The 18,842-nt window shown below is 42.4% G+C and overlaps 1 protein-coding gene and 1 pseudogene across 1 annotated transcript in view; one reads left to right on the top strand and one right to left on the bottom strand.

The window, feature by feature from the left end:
• The first annotated feature begins 513 nt into the window (after positions 1-513).
• The window catches only part of FNDC7 (fibronectin type III domain containing 7), a 30,726-nt gene continuing 12,397 nt past the window's right edge, over positions 514-18,842 (top strand). Inside the window, exons 1-9 of the mRNA XM_058716341.1 lie at positions 514-576; positions 1,104-1,122; positions 5,439-5,693; positions 6,937-7,197; positions 10,865-11,122; positions 14,055-14,309; positions 15,818-16,075; positions 16,655-16,909; positions 18,102-18,356. Of these exons, the coding sequence (XP_058572324.1) occupies positions 514-576; positions 1,104-1,122; positions 5,439-5,693; positions 6,937-7,197; positions 10,865-11,122; positions 14,055-14,309; positions 15,818-16,075; positions 16,655-16,909; positions 18,102-18,356 (1,879 nt within the window). The remainder of the gene's footprint in view (positions 577-1,103; positions 1,123-5,438; positions 5,694-6,936; positions 7,198-10,864; positions 11,123-14,054; positions 14,310-15,817; positions 16,076-16,654; positions 16,910-18,101; positions 18,357-18,842) is intronic.
• On the bottom strand, positions 8,990-9,085 carry LOC131505850 (U6 spliceosomal RNA; annotated as a pseudogene).

Genomic DNA, 18,842 nt, shown 5'->3' with positions numbered 1-18,842 from the left:
AAAACCGGTCAGGATCCCCCAGTTTAAGATGATCATTCCCTTATATCAATAGTTTTCTATACAGCTTTGTAAGATTTTATTTAGAAAAAAAATTTTTAGGGGCACCTGGCTGGCTCAGTCGGAAGGGCATGCGACTCTTGATCTTGGGTTTGTGAATTCGAGACCCAAGTTGGGTGTAGCAATTACTTTAAAAAAAGCTTAAAAAAAAAGTCTTTTAAAGAAAAAGAGAACATTCTACATATACCTCGGAACACAGATTACAGTAGTTTTTTGGCCAGTTTGGTGTGGTTTTTCAACTCTTCTTTTTTTCAGTCTTCGAAACACCTGTCCCTGCCAGCCTCCAGGTGCCCCCAGTTACGGGTCTGCTCGCACTAAAGGGGAGGAGCTACTTCCCAGAATCTGCTCCTAACGTTGCTGCCCAATAGCCCAGCCACCGGCAGTGCTGCCCTCCTGGGGACCAAAGAGGACCCTGATCACTCTGCTGTGTGCCATGTGAGTCTTATATTCACCAGGATGGCTGGCGGACCCAAGAAATGTTTGTCTTTCATTGGATTCAGCCTTATCTGTCTTAAAATGGTGAGTTCACAATTCCAACCCACCTGCAACTATTTAGGGGGGAACAAAGACATTTATTATCTCTCTCTCTCTCTGTCTCCGTCTCTCTCTTTTTGAGAGATTAGTGGGTGGGGAGATAGAAAACAAAATAGTTTTGGACCATACCAAGATTGTATATGCTTGCATGTTTGAAATTTAATGCAATTTACTAGAGAAAGAAAACAAGATTATCATTATATTTTAAGAACAAAGATTTCTGAAAAATCTGTCAACAGCTACTGACTTAGTTCAATAGGCAGATTCAGGGAGAAAAATGAAATAGTAATGTGATCTGTTTCCAGCCTCTAAATTCTATTTAGGATTCCTTTGGGGTAGATTTGAGTTTGGGAAATAATTTGTGCAAATAAATGCTGTGTATGGATTCAGATATTGATCGCATTACGAATGAAAATGTTGTGATACACTTATTACTGTTCGATTTATGTTTTGCATTTCCCCAAATGGTATTTTTCTTCATGGTTCTAATTTTTGTAAACTTTCCTTTTCAGGTTGCTTCAGCAAATACAGGTAAAAGTTTTTAAAACGCAAGTTTTCCCTCCCCATATTTGATTTTAATTTCCACTGTTAATTCTTGGGCTACCCTGAAATAGAAAAGCTATCTTGGAAAAATATTCAACATCTCCTGAGTGTTCACACTGTGAGTGTAACTGGTAAGACAAATACATGGACCAAACTTACAAGTCCTCATAAGAACTTCCTATTGAGTACTTAGATGTATAAAAAGTAATGTAGTGATGGATTTCTCAAATTCAGTTAGTCATTAGTAAAATATTATGGTGATTATCATTCTAGCCAAAGAAATAAAGTTTTAGCCACAAATAGTGAAAAGTCTAATTTATATAATTTTTCTTATTTGTATTCTGAAGAACTAGAGAAGAAAACTAGACATGTTTTTGAGTAAAAGCTTAGGACTCTCTACTTTTATAAGAAAGGATTTTACACTTGTAATAGTGCATCCTTAAAATACAGAAAATGAAAACTTAGGACTAGAAAAAGTCTTTAAAAAAAATTTTACCATCATTTTTGCTGAATAAATGACTAAAGCCAAGGATAATTTCTTTAGAGGAAATTTATAGTCAATGAGATTTCGATTATTTAGAGGACCCATGTAATATTGATCATATCACCAATAAGGTCTCATAGCAATTCAACGTAAATGAGAACAATTTTTATTTATTATTTTGTCTGCCACAGAAAAGGAAGTGCAATTAAGGCCATTTAAAAATTGGGGGGATTTTTAAAAAGATTTTTAAAAATTTTATTTTAGAAAGTGGGAGAGAGAGAGCGAGCATGAGCAGGAGAGGGGGGGAGGGGGGGACAGAGTGGGGGAGAGAGGTGGGAAGAGAGAGGGAGAGGGAGAGAGAATCTCAAGCAGGCTCAGGGTGGAGCCCCACACAGGGCTCAATTCCATGAACCTTAAGATCATGACCTGAGCCAAAATCAAGAGTTGGACATATAAAAGACTGAGCCATTCAGGTGCCCCAAAGATTTTTATTTGAAAGTAATCTCTACACCCAATGTGGGGCTTGAACTCACAACCCTGAGATCAAGAGTCACATGCTCTATCAATTTAGCCAGACAGGTGCCTCAATTTTTAAAATAAAATAGGGGCACCTGGGTGGCTCAGTCAGTTAAGCATCTGGCTCTTGGTTTCTGCTCAGATCATGATTCCCATGGTTCACTAGTTTGAACCCTGCCTCAGCTCTGTGCTGACAGTGCAGAGCCTGCTTAGGGGTCTTTCTGCAGAGAGAGAGAACCCTCTCCCTCCCTCTCTCTCTGCCCCTCCCACTCTCTCTCAAAATAAATAAATAAACTTAAACAAAATAATAAAAATTTGACAGTGTTACAGATGGTTGACCCATAAAATCCGTGCATGTGCAATAAGTTTCCAAAAATTATCTCATGTTTTATTTGTATCCTTTACCTTATTCTTGAGAAACCTTCACGATCACCAGGAAGCAATGAAAAGGACTGGTTGGCCATATACAAAGTGACTTTTTTTTAGAAGTGGCCTTTGGGTGAACAAAGAACTAGAACAAAATCTACTTCTGTGTCCTTAGAAGGTCGCAGGAGACACTGAGCCCTCAGGGCGGGGCCATTTTTAATCCCACACTATCCACAGTATTTGAGAGAAAGAATGGGGCAGGCTGAGATACCAATGATGCTATTAATTGATTCATCCTGGTTTTTCAATAAATGGCATGTGCTTTATTGATACTATGTAGGAGGTTCCAATTTGGGTGTGTGTATTATGATTCTCTTTGGGTTCTGGAATAGGCTTTTTTTTGTTGTTTTTAATTTTTTTTTTTTTTTTTTTTTTTGAGACAGGGAGAGACAGCATGAACGGGGGAGGGTCAGAGAGAGAGGGAGACACAGAATCTGAAACAGGCTCCAGGCTCTGAGCTGTCAGCACAGAGCCTGATGCGGGGCTCAAACTCACGGACCGTGAGATCATGACCTGAGCCAAGGTCGGACGCTTAACCGACTGAGCCACCCAGGCGCCCCTGGAATAGGCTTTTTATCTGTGTCTGGCCACTGGGACTGCCTGAGCTAATTTAGATCTCTATGAGTTGGTGGAATGCACAGATACTGAGAAGCAAAGGGTCTCTTTCACTTTTGACTGATCAGAGTGGTTGATTGCAAATCTAGAGAATAAAGTTATCTCTTTCGTCAGAGCAGTAAGTGGGCCAAACACAGAACTGAGAAAGAGGGGAGAACTCCTGTTAATTTATGGAGCCTTACACATCCCAGTCAGGCTTCTCATTTCTTTAAGGGAAGCATAGTACAGAGGTGTTGATCTTTCACTGCTGTTACTGGTCAGATCCCACCCAGTGAAGCAGGCAATCTGTCTCTCCTGTGCTTACCCCAGACTCCCCAGGATTTCACCTTCCAGCACTTGTCCATGGCAGTGCCATGTGGTCTGGCTCTTCTAAACCCAAAAATTGCTCATCCTAGTACACACACACACACACACACACACACACTAGCCCTTTCCACCTATCAAAGCCCCCTCGCATTCAATATTTAACTTAATCCTCACAACAATCCTGAGATGTAGATATTTTACATTTCAAAGTAAATCTTTAGATGTAGAAATTATTGGAAAAGGAGTTGAGAGACACAACCAAGTTAGTTAGAGGAAAGAAGACTTATAACACAGGACAAATAGCTGATAGCAGAAAGGGGATGTTTGGGGGGTAGGGGAGGGGTGAAGAGGGGGGCCCTTGATGGGGCTGTCTATCCTGCCGTGGGGGAGAGGGGACATGGGTGCTTCCTGCAGTCACCTTCTGCTGGCCAATGGCTAAGATGAGCAGGTCTGCGACTTTTCCCCAGCATATGTAACTTTCAGAGTTTTCTTTCGGTGGCAAAAGAGACAGTCCTGGGTGACGTTCAAGGAATGTCTGGCCAGTGCACAGTGGAGACTTTGTTCAGTCTTGCAGATTGGCTATTTCTGAGTTGCTGCCAAAGCCAACCCTCTGGGCTATTGGTGCAGAAAGAGAAGTTTTCTATGCACATAGGGATTTGGCAGGTGGGGGTCTGCCGAGGGGAGGGAGTCGATACCAGTAAATCACACATTTGGTCTATAGTTACTCTTTCTCCTCTTTGCCCTATAGTTTCGTTTTGCCCTTTAGTTTTGAAGTTGGTATATAGTGATTTTACCCGGCAAGTGAGGTACATTGAACATAAAAGGCTAAGAGCCAGTTCCAAACTTAAAACCGGCTATTTCTGTTTGACCTTTTCTTCCACTTGGACCTCCTACACCCAGGGCATCTTTGTGCCTGTGGAGTTTTACAATGTTGTAAATCTTGTTACTATGCTGTATCTCTTACCCCTTACCCAAAGTGCAGGAATGCCTTATATAAACTCATGACATAAGCATTCATGTCCCACAGACAAACCATGGCCTGGCCCAGGTGAGGAGAGACCACGGCACCTCCTTCTTATGCTGGGGCAGATGTTTTGATGGAGAGTGGGAGAATAATGTTTATTTTTGTTTTATATAGAAGAATCTAAAAATGGTTCCACTCTGATAATATGAAAGAAAGTACGATAGAGCAATCGTAAAACAAAGAGCTCTATGTTCCCTCTTCCTCCAATAGATTAGATATTTTGTGGGAAATGTGCAAGTGCACGAGATGGAGACATAGCCACAGCAGAGGTGAGACCCTGGCCTTCAGGTGGAGGCAGTGGAGCATAGGTGAGGGGCTGGGAGGGGAGATTGGTGGCAGCAGAGAAGGCCTGGGAATTCACAGAGTGCCAAACCAGTGTGGAAGCCTCTGGAATGAAGCCCCTCAATGACTCTCTCCTTCCTCTCAGAGTTCTTTCCCACAATCATTCCCTGCTTTTTTTTTTTTTTAAGTAGGCTCTATCCCCAATGTGGGACTAGAGCTCACAACCCCGAGATCAAGGGTCGCATGCTCTACAGACTGAGCCAGGCAGGGGCCCCACTCTCCACTCTGATTTAACCCTTTGAAAAGTACAAAAAATACAAATTATCCCAGAGGCAACTGGGAAAAACCTCTTTGAAATCCCATTCTGAATGAGCAGTTTGAGCTTTTTGGCTCTCTTTTGGAGAGTGGCTTTGCATTTCTTTTTCTCTGTTTTGTCTTGATCTTGAAAATGAGGGCAGGGGTGCCTGGCTGGCTCAGTCAGGAGAGCATGCGACTCTTGATCTCAGAGTTGTAAGTTCGAGCCCCACATTAGGTGCAGAGATTACTTAAAATAAAATCTCTTAAAAAAAAAAAAAGAAGAAAAAGAAAACGGTGAAAGAAGTAATCTTCATAGATATCCTAGCTAATGTACAACTTCAAAATCTCTTCCAGCTCCTGAAATACCCACTATTGATCAGGCATATTCAAAAATCAGCACCAGCATCACTGTGGAATGGGCCACAGTGCCAGGGGCCACCAGTTATCTCCTCACGGCTGAAGATGGAGACACTGTCATTGAAACAATGGTGGCCAATTCCCCAGGCACTGTGACAGGCCTGAAGGCTGCAACCTTGTACCAAATCACTGTCAGATCCGTCAGTGCCACTGGGAGAAGCCCAGCATCGCTTCCAAAGCAGGCAAAGACAGGTAGCTGGATACTTGTCCTCTGTCGGGCTATTGTTTGTGACCTGGATCCGTTATACTGAGGCTGCAAGTACATGATATAATTTTGTGTCATTTGAGTGCCTATGATTCAGGGCCCAGAGGTGAAAGCCACCAAATGTTTTAGGAATTCAGATATCTGTGGAGGTGGTGGTATTTAAATTCCAGATGCTTTGGAAAATAAAACCCATTTTGGGTGTCTTTACAAACATCCCTGCTTTTAAGGGCACCTGGGTGACTCAGTTAAGCATCAGACTTCGGCTCAGGTCATGATCTCACAGTTAGTGAGTTCGAGCCCCACATTGGGTTCTTGGCTGACAGCACAAAGCCTGCTTCAAATTCTCACTCCTCTCTCTCTGCTCCTCTGCCCCTTTTCAAAATAAGCAAATAAACATAAAAATTTTCTAAAAAAATATTATAAACCATCATTTCCTCATATTATAATTACAGAGATATTTTATATAATTTCTTACAAAACTCCAGTTGAAAGTCATGCCTAATGTTAGAATTATTCTGTTCCCCATTCCTTTGCTGAGTCATTTATGATTAATACACATTTAGATAGTCACATTATTTATACATATATATTATATATTTTATTATTTTATAATAATGTGTATTATAATACACATTATTTTTTGTTTATTTATTTATTTATTTATTTATTTTAATGTTTATTTATTTTTGAGACAGAGAGAGACAGAGCATGAATGGGGGAGGAGCAGAGAGAGAGAGGGAGACACAGAATCCAAAGTAGGCTCCAGGCTCTGAGTTGTCAGCACAGAGCCCAACACGGGGCTCGAACTCACAGACCATGAGATCGTGACCTGGGCCGAAGTCGGACACTTAACCGACTGAGCCACCCAGGCACCCCTATTTATTTATTTTTGAGAGAGAGAGCGCAAGTGGGGGAGGGTCAGAGAGAGAGGAGACAGACTCCCAAGCAGGCTCCGTGCTGTCAGCTTGGAGCCCAGTGTGGGGCTCAAACTCACCAACTTCAAGGTCATGACCCAAGCCAAAAGCAAGAGTTGGACGTTTAACCGACTGAGCCACCCAGGTGCCCCTAGATAGCCATTATTTAATGGAACTCTACCTACCGTAAATCCTTTTGCAAAGCAAATAATTATTTCATAATATGGATGATCAACCTCAAATTACTTATTTCTAAATCTGAATTATCCTCTATTGGAGTTTCCTAACGCAAATGCATGTGTTTTTGTCTTCATAGTGTTGGCTGCACCAATTCTAGAAGTAAGCTCTCCAAGTCCAGACTCTATTCTTGTACAGTGGGAAACTGTATATATGGCAATTGGATTCTCTGTGTCCATTATGCGAGCCAATGGTTTGGGTAGAATATGGAAAGAGAATACCACAAACACCTCCTTGACATTCACCAGGTTAGATGCTGGGACTCTCTATACCATAAAGGCCTATGCGTGGAATGCCAATGGAACCCCTGGGGACGACTCCACCTGCAATCAGAGAACAAGTAAGGACTTCCCAGCTCAGCCTCAAGCAATCTCCCTTTTGATTAATGAGAGGCTATGCATCGTAGCCGTTGGAAGCGGGTGTTAACTGATAAGTACAGAGCAGCTGGCAGTAGATATTTAAATTTATTATGAGTTTATTTATAGTGCAGTAGTTTAAACGCTGACTGCCTGTATAAAGAAATGCTGCTCAGAATACACAGAGCATGGCTTCTCCGTCTCTGATATCTAACTTATTTCAAGCATACACATGCCGTATCACACAACAGGAGATGATTTTTGCTAGGTTTATGAGTCTCCCCGACCCTTCCTAGCTTCAGACCAACAGCATAAACAGAAAGAACTGGGACAAACAGGAATTCATTTTATTCAGTAGCCATTTAGTGAGTGTGAGCCAACTTTGAGCGAGCATTGCTCTAGAGATCCAGCAGCAAACGAAACAAAGTTCCTGTTGTTAGGGTACTTTATGCTGTGGTGGGAATCAGAATTTCAGATATATTGCCCCAAACCTCAGCTTAGGCCTGCTCAGGGGATCCTACTGCATGATACATGGAAACCCAAACCGATCTGCTGGAGTAAGCCAAAAAGAATGAGAGGGAGAGGGAGGGAAGGAGAGGGATTTTTTTTTCTCTTGAGACAGTGTAAGCCACCCACTGACAATGTGGCCTAATGCCAGACTCTCACCAACCAGATAAGCTGTTTCATCCCTTGGAGAGGACCAAGGAAAGGGAGGAAAGAAACCAGAGCTGTTCTTTCCAACATATCCTAAGTTTGGAGGGTGGGATGGAAGCCCCATTATCTGTGAGTCAAGACAGAAATTCAGGGAGAAAGGGTGTGCCTTTTGTAATACTTCTCTAGAGTGACATCATAGCAAGGTGGCCTTAAGGTGATTCTTGATGGGCCTGGTGAATCAGGATGTCTGTGATAAACCAGTCTCCCCCGGCCCTTTTCTATGCATTCATTCATTCTTTCTTTCCACAAACGTTAACTGAGGGCCCACTATGTACTGGGCATCATTTAGCTGATGGGGACACAAAATCAATTAAAGTGTAATCCCTACACTTGGAGAACTGATTGTGTCTTAGGGGAGACCAATGCATAAATCAGTGGTTACAGTTCAGTGTAACAAGTGCTTTGAGAGAAGGATTTGCAGGCACAGAGTGGTATGAGAGGAAACCTCTCCATCAGGCTGGGGTCAGGGACAGCCACCTCCAAAGGTGACTGTTTTCTTAAAGCTTTCCTTTTTCATTTGTTTCCCATGCTTAAACATATTTTAGAGTATTGGGGCGCCTGGGTGGCTCAGTCAGTTGAGCGTCCAACTTCGGCTCAGGTCATGATCTCCCAGTTCACGGGTTCGAGGCCCGCATCTGGCTCTGTGCTAACAGCTAGCTCAGAGTCTGGACTGAGACAGAGTCAGTCTCGGATTCTGTGTCTCCCTCTCTCTCTCTGTCCCTCCCGTGTTTGCTCGCTCTCTCTCTCAAAAATAAATAAAACATAAAAAAATTTTTTTTTTAATTTTTTAGAGTATAGATTTAGCCTCTCTATTAGTTTGCTAGGGCTGTCTTAACGAAGTGCCACAAACCTACTTAAACAACACAAATTTGTTGTCTCCCGTTTTGGAGGCCAGAAGTCTGACATCAAGGTGTCAGCACAATTGGTTCCTTCTCAGGACTATGAGGGAAGGATTTGTTCCAGGCCTTTCTCTTTGGCTTATAGATGGTGCCCTTCATAATCACATGGCATTCTACCTGGAAGTGTATGCCTATGTCCAGATTTCCTCTTTTTATTTTTTAATTAGTTAATTAATGCTTCATGAATTTGCATGTCATTCCTTATGCAGGGGCCATGCTAATCCATATCATTCCAATTTTATTATTAAAAAAAATTTTTTTTGATGTTTATTCATTTTTGAGAGAGACAGAGACAGAGCATGAGCAGGGGAGGGGCAGAGAGAGAGAGACACAGAATCCGAAGCAGGCTCCAGGCTCTGAGCTCAGCACAGAGCCTAACATGGGGCTCCAACCCACCAACTGTGAGATCATGACCTGAGCTGAAGTTGGATGCTTAACCAACTAAGCCACTCAAGCGCCCCATGTATCATTCCAGTTTTAGTATATGTGTTGCCAAAGCAAGCACAAAATTTTCTCTCTTTCTAAGGACACCAGTCATATTGGATTAGGGCCCACCCTAATGATCTCATCTGCACTGATTGCATCTACTATGACCCTGTTTTCCAATAAGATGACATTTTGAGGTACTAGGGGTTAGGGCTTCAACATATGAATTTTGAGGGGATTCAATTCAACCCCCCAGCAACCCCCAATACTGTACTCATTTTTCCTGGTTCTCCCATCCCCCATGTGGAAAGAGCTGGTTGTCCTAAAATACTGCAGGTTACTTTCACTAGCCTTGAACCCAGAATTACTTCAGAGCGGAACTGCCTCTGCAGGTAAGCTAACCAGGAAGCAGGGGAAGGGTCCTGTAGGACCTCGAAGGCCTATAGGAGAAACATGGCAGGGATGTGCCCTGTAGAGGATGAGTTGAGTCCCTGTTTCCTCAAACAGGGCCTTGCCTGTATAACCCACGTGTGTCTCGAAGTTGCTGGTTTCTGCTCATAAGCTATGCAAGCAGTTCTCTAATGCCTTCCAGGTGGGTCTCATTACAACACAGATCCCCAACACAAAAGGATACTTCTCAAGCTTTCTCAAAAGGATAACCCTGAAAAGAGGAAGGCATATTTCTAAGAACGTAGAGGGAAGTTTTTGGAGACACTAAAATGACTGCTCTAATATATGACCATCACACTTGATACTTTCCTTTCTTCCCTTTGATTTCGAATGGAATGAAATTCTGCTCTTCTAGAATCAGTTATGACCTAAAAACACTTACAGAAAAAGTCTTAGCAGGTGTCAGAAGTAAAGAAGGGAACGGTGTCTGGCTGTCTCAACTAGTAGAGCATATGAGTCTTGATTTCAGAGTTGTAAGTTCAAGCCCCATGTTGGTATAGAGATTACTTAAAAATAAAATCTTAAAAAAAAAAAAGTAGGGGTGCCTGCCTGGCTCAGTTGGTTAAGCATCCAACTCTTGATCTCAGCTCAGGTCTCGATCTCAGGGTCGTGAATTTAAGCCCTACATTGGGCTCTGTGCTGGACATAGAGCCTATTTAAAAAAAAAAAAAAAAAAAGTAAAGAAAGGATATTGTTGAAGCTACTCCGTTCAGCTTCATCTTTCGATAATAGAATATTTGACCTACCACTTAAGAATAACATATCCGTAGGGCCCTTTTAGCCCTTCACATTTATAATCTCATTTAATTATTCAATTACTTGTTGAGTTGTGTGTTCACTGATTCATTCAGTGAATGAATGAATGCTTATTTAGCACCTAATATGTGTTAGGGACTGATCTTATTAGATCCATTTTACATACATTTAAAAAAAAAAAGTAAATAACATATTAAATAACACGGATAAGGTCGGATAGCTAGTTATGAGTTTGCATGGTCAACGGCAGATGTGTTACCCTAAGTCCCGATTTTATGCTCTAAACGCTTGCAATTATCCTACTATCGTGGTACGTCATCCTCCAAGCTCGGCAATGTTGTTAGGCCAAATCTTACTTGGATTTTCGAGGCTACTGCAAAATCTTAATTGTTTCTCAAATATCTAGGTCCTCGTGCCCCTGCCAGCATTCAAGTCTCTCTTCACGGTGGGGCTCTGAAGGCTTCTGTTTCATGGGCCCCAACGGAAGGAGCTTTCAACTATACCGTGATGGCTTTGAGTGACTCTTCGGAGCTGAGCTGTAGTACGACTCTCAGTGCCTGTACTATCTCCTCCCTACAGTGTGGGACTGAGTACCTAATTTCAGTTTTAGCAAGTAATGATGCTGGGTCTAGCAAGTCAACTTCATCAGAGGCCCTAAAAACTGGTATGTAAGCAAGAGTGACTGTGGGGCTGGCAAGCCAGTGTGACTGCCATAAGGGAAACAAATAACCACCTGATAATGTTGATGATGTTCCAGAACATTCTAGAAGCCTGGTCTAAGTGAAAGCATTGAATGGGACATTCTAAGGAGTTTTAATGTGATGGTAAAACTGGATATCACACATTGGAAAAAGTACATCTTTGAAAATTAGGAGTCCTGGCTCCTATTCTCTTCTTTCATTAATTGATTTTCTTTATACTTTGTAAAGCTGTAAAAATTCTAGGATCCAGTTGGAGTTATACATAGGTTTAATTGTGCAGTACACACAATGGCCTCTTCCTTACGTCATGTTTTGCAGACCTATGCTGGGAGGGAGCTATTTTTTAAATAAAGGTGGGCAGTCTATAATTCTGAGTATGTGTTTAAATATCTTCCTATTTTCATCTTATCAGAAAAATGAAGGCTTACATATGTGGAGGTTTACTCCTCTGTTTAGAAACATTTATGTGTTTTGGTGATGGGAACTAACATTTAGTGAAGACCTACTATGTATCAGGGACTATAAATACATCATTTTATTTATCTTTCATGACAACTCAATGATGTAGGCTCTATTATTTCCTTTTTCAGATAAAAAAAAAAATTTAGGTCTGAGAGTGACGTAATTTTTCCAAAGTCACACCAATAATAAGCGTTAGAGCTAGGATTCAAGCCCAGGTTTGCCTGATTTTAGCCCTCTAAGCCAAAGAAAATGTAGATAATCACAATAATGTCCACTTTACCCAACAGAGAGAACTATGTCATCTTGTGTTTAAAAGGCTTCTGAACAGAGAGGAAAAGAGCCATCACCAAGCTGATGCAGTATATTTTACAGGGAAAAAATAAGCCAAGCCCTCAGATACACAGTTTCTTTTTTCTTTTTTTTTTTTTTTACTTTTTTAAAAGTTTATTTATTTATTGAGAGAGGAGAGAGGAGAGAGGAGACAGAGAGAGAATCCCAAGCAGGTCCTGTGTTGTCGGCACAGAGCTCAACATGGGGCTGGGTCTCACGAACTGTGAGATCATGACCTGAGCTGAAATCAAGAGTGGGACACTTAACCAACTGAGCCACCCAGGAGCCCAGATGCACAATTTCTTATAGTTATGTTAAATTAAGGTCACTGATAGCAAACCTGGTGATTTGGCTTCTCTTTTGACAGTTATAATTTGCTGCAGACAGCCTATTAGAAATGGTTATGAGGTTGGAATAGCTGAGAGTGAAGGAAAAGATAAGAATACACTTTCAAAAGCATAGCAGATCCAAGTTAGTCATTTAATTCAGGAGAGAACCCTCCAGTGTTTCCCAATCTTGGAGGCACATTAAGAGCATCTGGGGAGCTTTTTATTTTTATTTTTTAAATTTTTTTTTCAACGTTTTTTATTTATTTTTGGGACAGAGAGCGACAGAGCATGAACGGGGGAGGGGCAGAGAGAGAGGGAGACACAGAATCGGAAACAGGCTCCAGGCTCCGAGCCATCAGCCCAGAGCCTGAGGCGGGGCTCGAACTCACGGACCGCAAGATCGTGACCTGGCTGAAGTCGGACGCTTAACCGACTGCGCCACCCAGGTGCCCCCTGGGGAGCTTTTTAAAAATCCACCTGGGGCGCCTGGGTGGCTCAGTCGGTTAAGCGTCCGACTTCAGCTCAGGTCATGATCTCACGGTCCGTGAGTTCGAGCCCCCCGCGTCAGGCTCTGGGCTGATGGCTCAGAGCCTGGAGCCTGTTTCAGATTCTGTGTCTCCCTCTCTCTCTGCCCCTCCCCTGTTCATGCTCTGTCTCTCTCTGTCCCAAAAATAAATAAACGTTAAAAAAAAAAATTAAAAAAAAAATAAATAAAAAAATAAAATAAAATAAAAATCCACCTAAGATCAACTAAACCAGAGCTTCTGGGAGTGGAGTCTGGTATGACTAGTTTGTAAAAGCTCCTCACTTAATTCTAATGTGCAGCCAGGGTAAAGTGCCACTGAAATAATTCTGCATGTTTACAGTTGGGTGGCATCAGTTTGCGTATAAAACAATCAGTCATGGGACGCCTGGGTGGCTCAGTTGGTTAAGCGTCCAACTTACGGCTCAGGTTATGATCTCACGGTTTGTGAGTTCGAGCCCCGCATCGAGTTCTGCGCTGACAGCTCAGAGTCTGGAGCCTGCTTCGGATTCTGTGTCTTCCTCTCTCTCTGCCCCTCCCTCGCTTGTTTGTTCTCTGTCTCTCAAAAATAAGTAGACATTAAAAAAATTGTAAAACAATCAGTCATGATCATGGGAAGAGCCCAACTTACCAATAAAAGAACTATGTTTCGAAAGTGCTATGTGTTTCCTGGGTCCCAGAATTGTGAAATATATTTTAGGAAGATTCCACTAAAGATGGCTAAAATTTTAAAAGCTTAGAGCTTGAAAGAATAGACTTCATTTGAAGTCATCCCTTCATTCTATGCTGATCCTGGCATTGCCTTAACACAGAAATGAATGCAATGTTAACCAAGGTGATCCATACCTATTTCTTTTATTTTTTTAATTAAAAAAAATTTTTTAATGTTTATTTATTTTTGAGAAAGACAGAGTGTGAGCGGGGGAGGGGCAGAGAGAGGAGCAGACACAGAATCCGAAGCAGGCTCCAGGCTCTGCGCTGTCAGCACAAACTGTGAGATCATGACCTGAGCCGATGTCAGAAACTTAACCAACTGAGCCACTTGGGCGCCCCATCCATGCCTGTTTCTAACATTGTCTAGCATGTATTGTGTGAGATAAGTTTTACAACATGTGAGAATGCCTTGTTGGTTTGCACATACTGTTGGATTTGTTCCTTGTCCATGGCATGTGATATTCTGGACAATTGCAAAGGTATAAAGAAAATCTCTTGCAGGACTCTCATAGCTGTTCATTATTTACTGTTTCCTAGTTGCTTGTGCACCTGGAAGAGTGACCATCCAAGAAGATCCTCCGGGCCACCTGTCTGTGGCTTGGTCCAATGTAGATCTGGGTGATTACTATGTGGCCTTTGTGAAGAGTGATGATGGCTTGGAAGTCCACTGCAACACATCCCTCACCCAGTGCAATTTCTTATCTGAATGTGGCTTCACTTACTTTATTAGTGTTTTTGCCTATAACAAGGCAGGGCAGAGTCCTCTGGGCGATGTGTTCAATTATACCACAGGTAAGTTGCACTTGATGCTTGTGAAGGGAGTTCTGAGTTCCCTGAACTCAGCAGCAGCATAAATCACCTTTGTGATAACTGACTGACATAGGTTACCTGGGAGTCATTCCAGGGTCAAGAACAGAAAGAGAATCTCTCCTCTCACATTCTTTCCAGAGCAGGAAATTTTGGGTTCATGGACCCAACCTTAACAAGAATGCAAGGCGTAGAAGTGAAAAGAGAGCAAAGAATATAGTTGTTCATACCTGCTCTGAAAAATTAAACCCTCCACCATGATCTACTGAGTGTTCAGCACCCTGTGCAAGGTGCTGAAGGGGACACAGTCCTCCTGTCTCAGGAGTTCACCCTTTCCCCAAGACCGAAAACAGAGATGCCATGGCAAAGGCACTGCCTGGTGTGGAAGGCTCTGCAGCAGGACACCTGTCCTAACTTGTCCTAATTGTCCTAACTTGACCTCTAACTCATTTGAAAAATGGGGATAAAGACATTACCTTGCTAGTTCTTTAGTATCCTTAGTATGAAAAATGGGACAAATAATAATGAGAGCATGAATATGAAATAGGTCTTTGCATGTGGTAAAGCACAGTGCAAAGTATTTTTTATTAGCATCATTATTATTATTATTCCAATACTAGTCTTGGATCTTCTAGGGAGCAAGGACTGTTTTATTTACCTCTTCATCCTCAATGTTTCTTATACTGTGATTGGCATATGGGAAATGCTTGATGTTTGAAGAATGAATGGAGTGAGTGATTTAAACTTAACCATATTTACAAATAAAAACATAATATCATTGTGTATGACTAGCTGGATTACAATAAATTTTACCAAGTTGAAGGAAGCAAATAATTGATGCCTTTGGAAAATGGAATAAGAGGCTATCAATCAAGTCTCAAGAGCAGGAGGGCCTTCCAGAAGGAGTGACCTTGAACTGGATATTTAAGGATGAATGGAATGGAGGTGGGGCAAGGGCATCCAGAAATCTCCAAGCCATGCTAGACATTTGTCAGAATTTGTCCATGACATAATATAGGGTCTGTTCTAAGATGTACTAATACAATGATCCTTCCCCCTCCTGCAGCCCTCAGTCTTATCTGGTTAGTGTCTGGAAAGACTGATAGGATTGGGAACTTAGACTAGGTATCATTTTTATCAGGCAGAAGAGAGGAACAGCATTTCAGTAGAGGGTTAGCAGTCTTCAAGGCATAAGGAAATGAGACCACATGTAGGGTGGGGAATTGAGGGAATTGGTGAGGGGAGGCACAGCTGAACATGTAGGTTGGATGCAGCTTGTGATGACCTTGGACATCATGCATAGAGGATTTATACTTTATGTAGTGGGTGTTAGGCCAAGATCACAGCTGGAAAGACCTGTAGGAGGTTCTTGGAGCAACTTAGGAGGGCTGTGGCAGAAACTCTGGGCCCTGGGAGATCAGGACTCAATGCCCTCCTCTGACATCCTTGTTCCTTTACTGACCTCCATTTTCTCTCTCTGCTCCTGCTTTCAGCCCCCTGTTGTCCTAGCGATATTAACCCTGTGTTGGTGTCCAGTGACAGAGTAGAGATTGTCTGGTCTCCTGTCCGTGGTGCCGAACTTTATGAAACCAAGGCTGTAGATGGGTTCAAAGTGGTTGAGTGCAATGACACCGCTCCTGCTTGCACCCTCTCCGCTCTAGAGTGTGACACCAAGTACAACGTCACAGTGTATTCCTTCAGCGAAGTCCGGGGCAGCAATATGTCATGTACTTCCCGATTTGTAACCACAGGTACGATACAGCTATGATTTCCTTCACTGCTGTCTGAACTATTCACCCTAGCTATGGGCATGCCCTTCATGATGGGCATTCAGCAAGAACTGTAAAACCACTCTTTGTGGGGACCATCAGAGCCCCTCTCTTCCTACAGAAGGGCAGAAGAGTAGGTAGAACAAGGAAAGTGGGGGGGGAAAAAACAAAAAAGGAGATCACGGGGAGAGTGGAAAGCTTCCTCAGTAATTACTTCAGCCATTCAGTTCCTCTGACTTTTGGGGGGTGGGGGGACAGGGAACTCTCCGTATTCACACCACGAGGGTTAAGACTGCAAATGTTCATCTTAATTACTTTTGCTTTTGGAGTTCAAAATGCCCCTTAATATTTTCCGGTGAGTCTGATGCTACAGGAACCTAATACCATGTTTCCACACAAAGGCTCTGTGAATCTGGGCTACATGCTCGTTATGTTTGAAAGCAGGGATGATCTCATGTTGGGGTGGTGGGGGAGGCGGGGGTGGGAATCACATTTAGACCAGATGGCACACCTGATATTTTTGACTCACACTGTTTCAATTAATAATCTAAAATCGCTTAGCTCCTTGCAGTCCCGAAATAAAAAACGTTTCAAAGGATGCATTCTCCATGATTCGTGTGCACTGGCGATCCACTAATGACGATGCCACTTACACGGTGACTGCCCAGGGGGAGAAAGGGCTGTATCGGTGCAGCAGCATGGGAGAGTCCTGCGTGATGGGGAGCTTGCCCTGCGGCTCCGTGTTCTCCGTCACTGCGGTGGCTGAAACACAGGCAGGGCGGAGCCTGCCCAGCTTCAGTGTGCCCCTGGAAACAGGTAGGTGGCAGCCTCCATCCTGAACGTTGACTTCAGTGTGGTCCTTAGAAATCGTTATGACATGAACTTTCTCATTTCGTTGACCCTAACTGTGATAGAAATACATTATACTCTCTGGCCTTTCAAACAGCCCAGTCTTAGAAAATAAAACTTGCCATGTTTGGACACAGCTTCTGTAAAAATAGCATCAAAAGACTCTAATATATTCCTATGCTGACATCAAAGGAGGAATACATTGACGCTGCAAAACATTGATTTGAATTCACATTCCTCCATGACATGATCTCCCGAAACAACGAACAAGTAACCAAATGAGCTGGCTTATGTTTTCTTTCTTTGGCTCAGCCGTTTAAAACCTTTCTGTGTAAAATGCTTTCTGAGTTTCAGTTTTCTGGTAAAAGGGGAGAATGGATTGCTCGGGTGGTTGCGAATGTTAAGTTAGTTAATGCTGCAAGCACTTAGCATGGTGCCTGATGCATACACAGTAAGAGCTTGATAAAAGAAAGCTGTTACAGCTTCAAAGCACTGTGTGTGAGTGAAATTTAGCAAATTACTTAAAGCTTTTGGACATTATTTTCTCTTATATACAATGGATGGCACTTTGGACTATAAAAGTTGAAATGTAAAAAGCAGCAGAATAGAGACCATGCCCAATATTCAGGAAGATTCTAGATATCCTATATCCTGTTTAACAATCTCTGAAAATTTGAGAATTGGCTGTGATATTCTTAGGTGGCTAAAAATATTGCAAGCTTTTATATCAATTAAGTACTATGAAATGCATGAAAAAGGCAACATACTTTCAATTGCAAAGGCTGTAAAATGTTATATTGGGAGAAGAGGTGAATATAGCCATTGCTTTGAAGTTTGCAACTGGAATTGTTAAAGTTGGGAAACAACAAAGGATTTCTTTCTTATTCTGAAAACATTGGGAGGAAACTCACATTACCCACAGCCAGTTAGTGCTCCGCCTTCTTGGGGAAAGCAACCCCAACGTAGAGTTGATGTTAAATGATGTATCAGAGGAAATGAGATTGCGCTTAACAAAAGGAGATTTTGCTTAATAATTAAAGATTTGAGAAATGCAGGATACTGAATGGTATACAGACAAAATACCATTCTCTGTCATTTTCCCACAAATAACCCTCAGTGGAAATAAATCCCCAATTCTTTCTCTTCTTCCCCACCTAAGTGCCATGCTGTCCAGCTGGTCTGACAGTAACTCAGGTCACCCAATCAGTAATCAACGTGAGCTGGACTGTTGGGACCGGGGCCCAAACCTATGTGACAGTTCTGGAGTCACACACCGGACAGTCTAAGTGTCTCACCCATCAAAACCAGTGCCTCCTGGGATGTATCACATGTGGCGTCAATTACACAGTGGCATTAAAAGCGATTAGTGCCACTGGGTTGACTGCAGACTGCACCTACCAAAGTTATTCCTCTAGTAAGTGAATTCTAAATTCCAGCTATGGAGTATCAATATGGACTTCGACTATTTTTTTAAAGTTTCTTTCCTTCTTTATTTACTTATTCATAATTTTTTAAAGTTTATTTATTTATTTTGAGAGAAAGCATGAACTTGAGCTGGGGAGGGGTAGACAGAGGGAGAGAGAAAGAATCCCAAGCCGGCTCCTCATTGTCAGTGCAGAGACTGATGTGAGGCTCAAATCCACGAACGATGAGATCATGAGCTGAGCCGAAATCAAGAATTAAATGTTCAACCAACTGAGTCACCCAGGCACCCCTAAGTTTTTTTATTTTTTTATTTTTTGAGAGAGACGGAGAGAGCATAAGCAAAGGAGGGGCAGAGAGAGAGAGGGAGGATCCCAAGCAGGCTCCAAGATGCCAGCACAGAGCCGACATGGGGCTCAAGCTCACAGAACTGTGAGATCATGACCTGAGTTGAAATCAAGAGTTGGAGGCTGGGCCC

The sequence above is a fragment of the Neofelis nebulosa genome, chromosome 2 (genome assembly GCF_028018385.1).
Source record: "Neofelis nebulosa isolate mNeoNeb1 chromosome 2, mNeoNeb1.pri, whole genome shotgun sequence".
NCBI lineage: Eukaryota > Metazoa > Chordata > Mammalia > Carnivora > Felidae > Neofelis > Neofelis nebulosa.
Note: the sequence above shows the minus strand (reverse complement) of the source record. Positions and strands in the feature narration are given on the sequence as shown.